Source organism: Oncorhynchus keta, chromosome 18 (genome assembly GCF_023373465.1).
Source record: "Oncorhynchus keta strain PuntledgeMale-10-30-2019 chromosome 18, Oket_V2, whole genome shotgun sequence".
Classification (NCBI taxonomy): domain Eukaryota; kingdom Metazoa; phylum Chordata; class Actinopteri; order Salmoniformes; family Salmonidae; genus Oncorhynchus; species Oncorhynchus keta.
In genome coordinates this window covers 5,982,446-5,996,137 of record NC_068438.1, presented here as the reverse complement: position 1 = coordinate 5,996,137, position 13,692 = coordinate 5,982,446, and the positions used below count along the sequence as shown (strand labels likewise).

The 13,692-nt window shown below is 42.7% G+C and overlaps 1 protein-coding gene across 1 annotated transcript; it reads left to right on the top strand.

The window, feature by feature from the left end:
* The first annotated feature begins 3,386 nt into the window (after nucleotides 1-3,386).
* On the top strand, nucleotides 3,387-9,711 carry LOC118396814 (uncharacterized). Its single transcript, XM_052468748.1, has 6 exons — nucleotides 3,387-3,624; nucleotides 4,080-4,127; nucleotides 4,598-5,413; nucleotides 5,549-6,109; nucleotides 7,555-8,011; nucleotides 8,116-9,711. Exons 3-6 carry the CDS (start codon nucleotides 4,603-4,605, stop codon nucleotides 8,432-8,434), a joined length of 2,148 nt encoding a protein of 715 aa, XP_052324708.1. The 5' UTR covers nucleotides 3,387-3,624; nucleotides 4,080-4,127; nucleotides 4,598-4,602; the 3' UTR covers nucleotides 8,435-9,711.
* Nucleotides 9,712-13,692: the final 3,981 nt, after the last annotated feature.

Sequence of the window (13,692 nt, the reverse complement as noted above, 5' to 3'; positions counted from 1 at the left end):
AAGTACTACTTAAGTAGTTCTTTTGGCGGGGGTGTATCTGTACTTAACTATTTATATTTTTGACAACTTACTTCACTACATTCCTGAAGAAAATAATAGATACAGCACGGTTTGTTTGTAAATTATGTGCCCTTGGCTATGCTTAAATAAATAAAAACAAGAAAATGGTGTCGTCTGGTTTGCTTAATATAAGGAATTTGAAGTGATTTACACTTGTATTTTGATACTTTAGTATATTTGAGCAATTACGTTTACTTTTGATATTTAAGTATATTTAAAACCAAATACGTTTAGACTTAGTCATGTCGTATTTTACTGCTTGACTTTTACTTGAGTCATTTTCTATTAACGTATCTTAACTTTTACTTAAGTGTGACAATTGGGTACATTTTCCACCACTGCAGAGAACATACCCAAACAGCACTGTCATATCTGTGATGACATGCAGAGTAAGCACAAGACGTTGAAAAGAGGGTAGAGGGAAATTATGCACATCCACAGATGTCCCATAGAATCGACAGGTGCTGGGAAGGCTATGTGGAGTATTATAGGTTATTAGATGATTATTACAGGTTTATAGATGAACAAATACTACACGTTGTTGTTCATATGATATATTATGCTATGTCATGTATTATGTAATATTTTGCAAGTTGTCAGTCAGCCAACCTCTGGACACAGATTCAGTTTGTGTTTTTGCAAAGATTGGATTGAGTGTGACTGCAATGCTGAAAGAGCAGCTGTAACCTGAGAAGGTATGTGAGGGATAACATGCTACTTAATTACCTGCTGCTCTGGCTGTTGTCACGCATACCTTATTCTCTTTTATTAAAGGATCATAAAATCTGTAGGTTCCAACTATTCAACCTTTATAAGGAGTTTATTTTCTAAGGACAGTGGCAAGTGATCCAATGTTTCCTCGCCAGGCCTTTCCCTGGGCCTGAGGAATGTGCAGGCGTGTTGGTATAAGAGTGAAAGGGACTTTTCTGTGGTGTCAACCCTCATCTAGCCTGTTGGCTCACTGGACTGCACCAAGCTCCTGGCAGGGAGGACCTGTCTGAGATGGGGCCCTGGCACCGCTGCATCTACACTGGCATGGATGGAGGGGAAGAAAAGGGCTGTGAGTTCGCACCCAGGTCGGGATGGAATTCTCACTCTGTTACAGAGGGATAGGTTTGTGTTTTTCAGTATGTGGTGCTCATGTGGGTTAGTATGTATCCAGTATGGGGCGCTCATGGGATGGTGAGATGATCTTCTCAATCTAAGGGTTCTCCTTTGTTTGTAATAGCATAATATGTCCAGGGCACGACTAAGCCTCCTATTAGTGATGATGGCATGTCAGCATGACCATCACAACACAAACCTGGACAATCCTGTATGAAGTTCATAGGCTGAGACCAAGGAAAGTCCCTAGCTTGCTGAATGTAAGATGTAATCTAACATGTATTTTGAAGATTGTATGCTATTCATATGCTTCTCTTGCTGACCGTTTGTCAATAAATCTTGAGTTGGACTCGACTCCCGAGTGGCGCAGCGGTCTAAGGCACTGCATCTCAGTGCTAGAGGCATCACTGCAGACACCCTGGTTCGATTCCAGGCTGTATCACAACCGGCCGTGATTTGGAGTCCCATAGGGCAGCGCACATGTGGCCCAGCATCGTCCGGTGTAGGCCGTCATTGTAAATAAGAATTTGTTCTTAACTGACTTGCCTAGGGGCGGCAGGGTAGCCTAGTGGTTAGAGCGTTGGACTACTAACCGGAAGGTTGCAAGTTCAAACCCCCGAGCTGACAAGGTACATACATATCTGTCGTTCTACCCCTGAACAGGCAGGTAACCCACTATTCCTAGGCCGTCATTGAAAATAAGAAGTTGTTCTTAACTGACTTGCCTGGTTAAATAAAGTTTAAACAAAAAAAATTTCATGTGTCTATTCTTTATACTCTGTCTCATCACAACTTGCCATTTGGGTGGCCACAAGAATCCACTCAGGTCTTGGATGTGGTCGCTCAAGCATGACAATGAGTTTTTGTCAAGCATGACAATGAGTTTTTGTCAAGTATTATATTATATTATATATATATATATATATATTATATATTATATTATATTATATTATTATTATTATATTATTATTATTATATTATATTATTATATTATATTATTATATTAAGTATGACAATGAGTTTTTATGATGAATATGACATTATTAGGAACTTTCCCCCTGACGTTAATGACACAGCTTTATTCTTATTGATACTATATATACTGAACAAAAATATAAACGGAAGATGAGATGTGTTAGTCCCATGTTTCATGAGCTCAAATATAAGATCCCAGAAATGTTCCGTGCGCACAAAAAAAGCTTATTTCTCTCAAATTCTGTGCACAAATGTGTTTACATTCCTGTTAATGAGCATTTCTCCTTTGCCAAGATAATCCATCCACCTGACAGGTGTGGCATATCAAGAAGCTGATTTAACAGCATGATCATTACACAGGTGCACCTTGTGCTGAAGACAATAAAAGTTCACTCTAAAATGTGCAGTTTTGTCACAGAACGCAATACCACAGACAGCTCAAGTTTTGAGGGAGTGTGCAATTGGCATGCTGACAGCTGTTGCCAGAGAATGTAATGTTCATTTCTTTACCGTAAGCCGCCTGCAATATTGTTTTAGACAATTTGGCAGTACGTTTAACCGGCCTCACAACCATAGACCATGTGTAACCACGCCAGTTCAGGACCTCCACGTCCGGCTTGTTCACCTGCAGGATTGTCTGTGACCAGCCACCCGGACAGCTGATGAAACTGAGGAGTATTTCTCTGTGAAAAAGCCCTTTTGTGGGGAAGAAATCATTCTGATTGGCTGGGCCTGGCTGCCCTGTGGGTGGGCCTGGCTCCCAAGTGGGAGGGCCTACCCATGGCCAGTCATGTGAAATCCATATATTAGGGCTGAATTAATTCATTTAAATTGACTGATCTCCTTATATGAACTGTAACTAAACAAAATCATTGAAATTGTTGCATGTTGCGTTTATATTTTTGTTCACGATAGTATAACCTTTGCTCAAGTTTCAATTACTTTCACTCAGCATGACCTTTTCTTGATGTGTGGGCAGTAACGGGTTAAATGGGTGGGTGGGCTTTCCTCTTAACCCACACAAGGGAACGGGACAGCAGATTGGGGATAATGAGAGCGAATCCCCTCACATGACAGCGATTATAACCTGGGAGTTTGATGGGCGTGGGAGAGAGAGAGAGGGAGAGAGGAGAGGAGAGGAGAGGAGAGGAGAGGAGAGAGAGGAGAGGAGAGAGAGGAGAGGAGAGAGAGGAGAGAGAGAGAGAGAGAGAGAGAGAGAGAGAGAGAGAGAGAGAGAGAGAGAGAGAGAGAGAGAGAGAAAGAGAGAGAGAAAGAGAGAGAGAAAGAGAGAGGAAAGAGAGAGAGGAGAGAGAGAGAGGAGAGAAGGAGATGAGAGAGAGGAGAGGAGAGAGAGAGAGAGGAGAGAGAGCTGAACACACGAGGAAACGTTTTAATTCGGCAAGCAGAAGCGCGAATGTGGACCCATTACCTTGCCACCATTTACCAGGAGATTATTTGACGCTTGTGATCTACCACGCGTCAAAGGTAAAGAAACTCTAAAACAATAATATAAATATTAATTCACACTATTTAAAAGTGATAGTAGCAAACCATTTGTCAGGGATTTTTTTTTGTCGTCAGACTAGCCTAATTTTAATTGCTCTGATTTAGAAGCACATCATTGCTCATTGCATTAGGCTACCACCGGTAATTGTTTTTCACATTTTGATTGATGTATTTCAGCCAGAGCATGTGTGTGTGTGTGTGTGTGTGTGTGTGTGTGTGTGTGTGTGTGTGTGTGTGTGTGTGTGTGTGTGTGTGTGTGTGTGTGTGTGTGTGTGTGTGTGTGTGTGTGTGTGTGTGTGTGTGTGTGTGTGTGTGTGTGTGTGTGTGTGTGTGTGTGTGTGTGTGTGTGTGTGCGTGCGTGCGTGTGTGCGTGCGTGCGTGTGCTCCAAGCAGGTTATTCATGCTGTGAAACTAATTCCTATATGACTTTTTAGGATCAGCTCGGCTAGAGTGTTATTGAGTTTGGTTTGGACCATTGCAAGGTAACACATTCCACTGAACAAGAGACGTGCTAAAGCTCCTTTGAAACATTTCAAATCAAATTTGTCAATTTATAGCACAGGGCAGATTAGCTAGAACTAAAGGTTACAGGATTTGCCTGCTCTGTAACTTTGTTTCTAACTTAGATAAAAGGGTGCTATCTAGACCCTATAAATGCATTATTCGGCTGTCCCCATTGGAGAAATGGAGAACCCTTTTTGGTTCCGGGTGGAACGCTTTTCACAGAGAGTTCTACATGGAAGCCAAAAGGGATCTCCTATAGGGACAGCCAAAGAACCCTTTAGGAACCCATTTTTTAAAGAGTGTATGTTGTACTTTGGGTAACCAAATAACCGTTGCAACAGTGAACATTGATAGAAAATGCTATACAATTATTACATTAACTTGCATCTGATGGGCTGCTCCATCAATATTGAGCACGAAATGTTACTTTTTTTCATGTGTCTGACAGGTGAGATGGCTTGCAGGTTGGGGCTCCCCCACGGCAGTTCCCTGCACAGATGCATGCTGGTCCTGACCTTCCTGCTCCTGCTGTGTGAGATTGTTGTCAGCCACCTCTGTGACTCCCTAATCACCATGGTGGACGTCTTCCACACCCTCTTCATCCTCATGCACATGGCTCTTCCTCTTGCTCAACCCACCCTGGGCAGAGGCCCCCCAAAACCGCCACCTGCCTCCCCTCTCTCCACCTCCACCTCCATCACCTCCACCCCCACTCAGTCACCTGTCAAATCTCCCCCATATGCCTTAACCATCTCCTGTGTCTCCCCCATCCCTTCCAGCTCAGCTTCCTGTCCCTCTCCTCCCCTCTCAACCCCTGTCCTCACCACCACTTCCCAGTTTCCTTCCAAACCTCTCACCCCTACAACCACCCATTGTTTCTCCCCTGACCACTCTGAGTCCAACCAGCTAACCTCTTATCCCCATCCCACCCTGTCTGTTCCAGCCAACCCTTTTCCCCGACGCTTCCCCCCTCAGGCCTCCCTGTGTGGCCTGTCCTACAGTGAAGCGAGGGTCCAGCCCCTGGGGGCTCTGATCTCAGCTCTCCTGCTGGCTGCCCTGTGTGTCTCTGTCTCTCTGGATATCCTCAGCCACACCCTGCAGCCCCACCCTATACAGCGCCCTCTTTTGGCCACGGTGATGGGGGTTGTCAGCCTGCTCTACAACCTCCTGGTGCTGGGACTCAGCTGGGGTAGCTGGCTTGGGACCAAGACTAGAGCTGCCTGGGAGGGGGAGGAGAGATCTGTCCTTGGTGTGAATGGAAAAGGCACAGAGCATTCTTTGCTTTTATTATTAATGTCAGTGTGGGAGGGAATTGTGTACAAGTTCTGCATTATTCTAGCAGGTTAACTGGAATATAAGCAATGAACATCTGTTTGTTTTTCATTCCAACACACCACAGTCAAGGCCGAGGTCCAGACCAAAGACAGCACTGGAGTGGGTGGAGAGAATGACCTCCGTAACCTCACTACATCTCTGGATGGTGCCTCCCAAGATGGAACACTTGTACTCTGTAACCCTGGAACCTCCAGTGTCCTGAACCCTGACAGTGACTCTCAGCACCCACCCCAGACATCCCTACTCCGTACCGTGGCCCCTCAGGGTCCCCTTTCAGACCACTGCCATGGAGCACTCACACCCCCTGCAGACTCACACACACTCCCTGCAGACTCACACACACTCCCTGCAGACTCACACACACTCCCTGCAGACTCACACACACTCCCTGCAGACTCACACACACTCCCTGCAGACTCACACACACTCCCTGCAGACTCACACACACTCCCTGCAGACTCACACACACCCCCTGCAGACTCACACACACCCCCTGCAGACTCACACACACTCCCTGCAGACTGCAGAACTGCAGAGACACCAAACAACTTCCCAAATCCAGAGTCCAGTGGCTGTCATCCAAAGTACCCCAACTCTGAGGTGTCTAAGTGTGTGGGACACAGAGGTGAGAAATGTTATCTTTCCTGTCTTTGGCCTTCACAGTACATTTTGGTATTTGGTAGATGAGTCATTTCTATGCTTGGGGAAGATGTTGCATTTTGTGGTCTTAGGCGGGAAGTTGAACCCTTGTCTGGAATTTAACAGCAAATCAAAAGGAGGACTAGGGTGTAGATCAACTTTAATATTGCAGATAGATTTTGGGTTTATTCAATTTAATGGTTTGCATCATTTCTAATTCCCTTTTATTATGGTTTTATTTAACCCTACACTCCTCCCTCCCCTGATTGGAGTAAACTAACACGCAACGATACTTGTACTGCTACTTACAGCTATTTTCACTCATGTATGGTACATGTAGTTAAAGGATTATGCATACTTATATGTCCCTAATTTCCTCTTCCTGCAAATGCTGGATTTCCAATCACAGCGGCCAATCCACCATTAATTCTGATTTGAACTCCAACCCACTGATGTCCACAGATTAACCCATCTTTCCAAGTATATTACCATTTTGCTATTTCCTTTTGCAATTACATCCCTCTATATTACTGCAACGTCTTACGAGGCCTCTGAACCTTACCGATATTGCCCTATAAAATAAACACTTTACCGAAGACTACAATGGTATTACCCATTGACTGATTGTAATTTTTCAGATCCCCCCCCAACAATATTTTGGTCCATCTGAACCCTGATATTAGTACATAATCGTTCCTGGACCTGACTCCATAAGCCAGCCGTCGATGGACAGTGCTAGAATATGCTCTATTGCTTATGTTTCCTCCAGGCTGCACCGGTCAGACAATGTTGTGTATATATTTATCATTCTTTTTGTAGCAAGTATAAAATATCTTAAGATTGCAATGAATGGATGAATGTGTGTCAATTGTTGTTTTACATATCAGTTCATAGATCCGATGCCAAGGTATTGGGACATCAAAGACCTGTTCCCAACTGACTTTCATTTGATGGCATTGCTGTCAAAAATTTGAACCTTAGAGACTTAGAACTATATCAGTATTTTTTACTAGTGGGCTGGGAGTATCAATGTGTAGTTCACACATGCATAATCTATGAGCAGAATGACTGTTTTACCTCAATTAGCCACAAAATCCCTAGTTTTGAAAGCAACTTTTTTTCTGGAAGCTGTGCTGCACCATTCTCCCCCACCTGGGCCAGCCCCCCACTAATTTGAGTTCAACCAATGAGCACGACAGAGAGAGCAATGACGTAGCACACATATCTGCACATTTTTGGCTCGTGAACACTACTTTCAGAACTACTGGGTGCTGGCTATACAAAAGTGAAATATTTTTAAGTGAAACTGAGATATTTTTCAAATGTTCTATACTTATAATCTTAAGCCATTTAATGAGTGGCAGACAGACTAACTATTTCAGTTTTGTCTAGTTCTTCCTGCCTTACCCCCTTTTTATCTTGTCTCCTCAGATAATCAGACAGACCCCACCACAGTCTCAGCCCTAAAGTCAGAAAGCCCCACAAGGCTCAGAGTTCAACTTCCCGCCTTTCTCCCATCCCTCATCACCCTCACCCAGGCACTGCTGGGCTCCATCCTGGCCCTCACCAACGGGCTTACCCTGCTACTCCTGGGCCCAGACTGCCTGCATGGCTCTGTGGCCTGTGGCCCCTTCATCTACCTGGACCCTGGCTTCTCCATGGTGGCTGTGGTGGTGCTGCTGGCCACCGCTCTGCCCCAGGTGTGCCGTTACGGTTGGCTGCTGCTCCAGGCCAGCCCATCCCAGGTTTGTGTGTCTGATCTGGGCCGACGGATCGCCAGTGTGCCAGGGGTGCAGGCGGTGCACGACCTCCACGTGTGGCAGCTGACAGAGAGCTGCCTGGTGGCGTCTGTACATGTCCACTGCCACGCTGGGTTCCAGATACACAGGTTTTTATCTGTTTTTATAGTACAAAACAATGAATGTTGATGTTGTGGAGATGGTGTTGGAAGGTCCGTAATACAGTTACCTCAATATGCATCTATTCCCACAGGTGTGGTGATCTGATGTCGGGGGTCACCAAGGTGTTACAGAGTGTAGGTGTGAGCTGCTGTACCGTACAACCAGAGTTCCTCCTCTCCACTCCCTCAGCCAACGGCAACATGGATAACAACAACACCAACCGCACCATCATCCATAGGGAGATTCCCCCACTGCCCTCACACCTGGCCTGCAGCCTGGCCTGTGGGAAGGGCTGTGTTGGGAGGATGTGCTGTGCTCCTCTGGAGGAAGGGTCTACAGAGCCACTGGCACCCCCTGCTGGGGAAACTGAGGAGCCTCACGTGCTGATCATAGAGAACGCCTTTCTTTGAGGGAAGGACCTTTGCCCTAGGATGTATCTCAGTAATGAAGAGTGGGCTCCTTGCCTTCTTTCCTTCATATGAATGTGATGTGAGATGTTGAGGACTGAAGGGGAGTAAACCACTTTGGGAAATTAAGATACAGCCTGGGGAATGAATATAATATATTATTATTGTCAGAATATTCTGAAAGACTTCGTCCCCATGTCATTGAGGTCATTTTAGAAAGCTAGATAGCCTAATGTAAGAATTAGGCTCTCAGGTAAAGAGTAGAAATCACAGTAGTCATTATGCTTGTGTGTGTGTCTTGGGATGGGATAATTAACATCATTCCTATGGGTGCTCAGAAAGTGCCTGTATGTTTACTGTATATAATGTATAATCTATGCATGTAGTACATCATTATGCCGGTATTGTATTTCATTGTATTAACACGGTGCCATACCAAAGACACAGTAGGTTGTAAGCCAAGTCACTCACCCTATGAAGAATTGATTCAATAATGCCATTTCAAACATATTTTCACTTCCATTATTGCGCATTGATGACATAGTTCTGTCTTGTCATTCACATTTTGTGTACATTGAACGTTTAGGTTCTGTCAAACGATCACAGGAATGAATCGAGTTAATGGCATCAGAATTTTTGGGGAGTATTTTCACCATAAACAACAGAAATCACAGAAATCACGGAAACATACAGCTAGCTATTAATGCTCCCAATGTTTAAGTAGGCCTTTAAGTGTGTTTAAGTATCAATCTTATCAATGTTCTAGAAGTTTAACACTTTCTCACACACACAGACACACACACACACACACACACACACACACACACACACAAACAGCTTTAAGTGCTGTTAGTTTGTTTTTATCGCTTTGAATATGTAATGAGTACATTGGTATAATCACCGTAACACAACATCATTATATCTTTTCAATGTAGTCGTTTTAACAACCAGCTAATCCAATAGCAAACAATGCAAAGTACATGTTTCAAATCGCCCTTAGAAGTGCTGAAAGTAATATGCTACAGTACTGTAAATTACAGTAGATTACACCGTTTTCACATTAGGTAATACACTTACGTTACCCAACGAAATTGACAGAAAATCTATCATTTCCGTAATACAGTAATCAAACGTGTGATCAATGAAGACATCCTCTACAATCATTCATGCAAAAAAAAGATACAAAATATAATACCAACATAGTACAACTATCTGTAATCAAATGTAAGAAATTAAATTAAACAAATTAAATGAATGAAAATAAAACATAACGTTTAGCACACATTAAATAATAAATAATAATAATATGCCATTTAGCAGACGCTTTTATCCAAAGCGACTTACAGTCATGTGTGCATACATTCGACGTATGGGTGGTCCCGGGAATCGAACCCACTACCCTGGCGTTACAAGCGCCATGCTCTACCAACTGAGCTACAGAAGGACCACCATTCATTTGCATCAAGCCTGTCTTGAGCATTTAGCCATAAATTATCATCCACATCACAGTGAATGTCCTCATTCTTCATGCACCGTGGGAAAAACCTTTTGGCATGGCGAATCCAAGCTTGACATTGGTCTGTATTGATGTCGCATGCCTCATCCATGGCTAATACTAACATAGGGTGTAATCATTAGTCCAACAGTTGCAAACGAGAGTTTCTATTGGACAAATTCAGGTATGTTTAACACCGTTTGGTTTGCTTCCCTTCATGAAATGTATTTCAAAAGAATCAGCCGAATGAATACACCCCTGATCACGTGTAAACACAGTTCATTTTCTTAGCAAGCAGGTTATGTTCCTTCTCGCATCTATGCGCTCTCCTCTTCGTACCTTTTCCCTTTGCTTGTGGTCTTCAATGTACAACACATCAGCTATATGTGATCAGGCAAAAAAAAACTTTCCAAGCCAAACCATATCATAACCACTATACACAGCCTACATCGTTGTCACCATATTTGCTAAAGTAACATCATAGTCAACATAGCTAATAGACCTAACGTGTTAGTAAACCCGTTACAGTGTACAGTCAGTATGCAGTTTAGCACTTACACTGGCAGGCCCCGGTGGCAATACATTTATCAAACCAAAAGCTTACCTTGAGTTGGAAGACTTCCAGTGTTGTGTTGGAAAGTCAGCATGCTAGCTAACATAGCATCCTTCTGTTTGAGCAAGGTGTTTGAGTAAGCTAAACTAGCTAGCTGCATTTGCTAGCTGAGTACTGTAAGTGAGACTGAAAGTCAAACAAATTGTGACCGACCGCCTTGATTCATTTTTATGTAGGAAAATTTGAAATTGTGTGTTTTTACATTGGATTAAAGCAGAGACACAGAACTACAAAATTGTGAATCATACACTGCATTTGAGGAACAATTGGAAAGTAATTGTACTTTGAAAATTGATAAACTTGTAACCTCACTTTTGAGAAAATGGCCTTTGTATGTTTAGGTACCTACTTGAGAGTGATTCTTTGTCTACACCCATTCAGCATTGTTCATGTTCATGCCCATCTCTTTAAGGGTTGATCCGAGCATTCTGCCCTAAGAACAGCAGTCAAGTACCCAAGCTAACTGGTTAACGTTGGCTAGCTTGCTAGCTACTTCTAGACACAAATGAGAGAACAGTTCACTGACCAGTTTACTCGCCCTAGCAGAGCTGGTTAGGCTGTTTTTATGTTATCCAGAGCATTGGTGACTGCAACTGTGCTGCTGGCAACAATTTACACTTTTTTGCCAACGTTTACTGACACTGGCCATATTCAACGGGTGTTGAGTGTTCGTAAATTTGTCAGTTATTCTGCGCTCTGGCACACTCAGACGAGAGTGCTCTGACATCAGAGTAGATAACCAGAGCTAATTTACCAGCTACGTCTATCAACAGTTGTCGCAGTGACATTCTATTGAAATGGTTACTTGCATAGTGGAGTCTTGTTGAGAAATGTGCTAGCTAGCTAAACAATGAACCATAATCCCAACTCATGACGTTACTACCCTGCATGAATCTGCAGGTAGCTAACCAACCAGGTTCAATGTTAGCTAGATAACATTAGGCTATAACTAGAAAAGCAAATGGCTCTGAGATACGAATAATAAGATCATACACTTTCCGTCAAAATTCGAAATGTGTAATATCTGAAAATGTAGCTAGCTAGACGAGACCTTATACATCATGGATGGATGCTTCTCCCTGTCACGGATGCCATGGTTGCCTTTAGTTTGAAGATGTAATCCGGAGACACGTGTTATCTCCATCTCTTTAGCTATCGTACTCTAATTCCACTGATTTCAAAACTGTCCTCCAGAAAAGTGGAGAGCAAAACTTATGCAGTTCTACTACGATATATATATATATTTTTTAAAGCTGGATTAGACAAGATTACCCACACATACTGACCAGCTCAAATAGACAGAAGCGTGCTATATGGCAGACCAATACAAACTCATCTTTTGACATGTCCAGCCGACTCATTATCTCAGCCAAACATGGCTAGTGGGAAGGATGCTGCCTTTTTCTGTGGCTAAACCATTTAGGCTCGTAATTTAACAATTTCATTCATATTTACATACAAGTTTGTTATTAAGGCACATTAAAGTTCACATGTTTCAGAAGGCATTTCTGCCCAAAAAATGCATTTTGATTTTAAAAAACTGTTTACGTTCAAATGACTCTCCTGTGGAGTAGTGACCCCGACATATGCCTAGTTTCCTGAAACATGTCATAATTACGAATTCTCTCTCTCTATCACTCTTTTGCTTGTCCTTCATTTTGTGAGAAATTAATTTGTTAAAAACTGTTAAACTATTGTCTTTCTCTCTTTGAGTAAGCTACTCGCTGCATGTTATGCACTGCTAGCTGTAGTTTATGCATTCAGTACTAGATTAATCATCTGATCCTTTGATTCGGTGGACATGTCAGTTCATGCTGCAAGAGCTCTGATAGGTTGGAAGAAGTTTTCTGGAAATTGTCATAACTACTGTGTAAGACTTCGGAAGGGGGTGAGAACCATGAGCCTCCTAGGTTTCGTAATGAAGTCAATGCACCCAGAGGAGGACGGAAGCTAGCTTTCCTCCGGCTATACCATGGTGCTACGCTATAGAGTGCTGTTGATGCTACTGTAGACCTTCATTGCAAAATAGTGTGTTTTAATAAATTATTTGGTGACATGATTATATTTAGAATAGTTTTATCCAAAAACGATCACTTCTGAAATGTTAAACAATTTTCATTTTTATGAAACTCACTGAGGAGGATGGTTCTCCCCTTCCTCCTCTGAGGAGCCTCCACTGGGAAGAATACTGTAACATGTTGTGTGAATTTACTTGCATTACAATATGCAATTGACTGTACATGTAAAGCATAGTGCATATCCTGCAGACTTTCCGGTTTTCTTGGCGAAATGTTCTCATGATCGAATTGACAGTTGATCTTTTCAGATTGGGCTGAACTAATCTGCTGCCTCTGCCATGGTAAGGCCTCTGTTTACCACATGGTCAATGACAGTGGCCCGGACTTCATTAGACACAACAGTTCCCTGCATTCTGCCTCCCTCTCTCTGAATACCACCTCTTTGACAGGGCCCATGCCCACCTCTTTGATGGGGCCCATGCCCACCTCTTTGACCTCTTTGATGGGGCCCATGCCCACCTCTTTGACAGGGCCCATGCCCACCTCTTTGACCTCTTTGATGGGGCCCATGCCCACCTCTTTGACCTCTTTGATGGGGCCCATGCCCACCTCTCTGACAGCCCCATGTCCGCAAACTCTTTGATTTCTTCCTCTCCCTTGCTGTCTATCCTGCTCCATGTTGAAATCAATTAGCAATAACCAGTAATCATTATGTATGGTTATCATGTATCATACATGTAATTTAGATCTTTATACTTTACAGTAGTCATTATGTATGGTTATCATGTATCATACATGTCATTTAGATGTTTATACTTTACAGTAGTCATTATGTATGGTTATCATGTATCATACATGTCATTTAGATGTTTATACTTTACAGTAGTCATTATGTATGGTTATCATGTATCATACATGTCATTTAGATCTTTATACTTTACAAACACACATTTTATTCCTGTAGTTCTCAAAAGCCATATATAGTAGACAAACCAGTTTAAAATCTATAGGTTTACCAAACGGTTAAGTGGTTAACCATCAAGTGCAGTGATGATCAAATGTATTTAAACATGAGAAGAGAATCATGTGAAAAGTATTGTGAGCATTGCATTGTGAAAGGAATATACTTTGTATG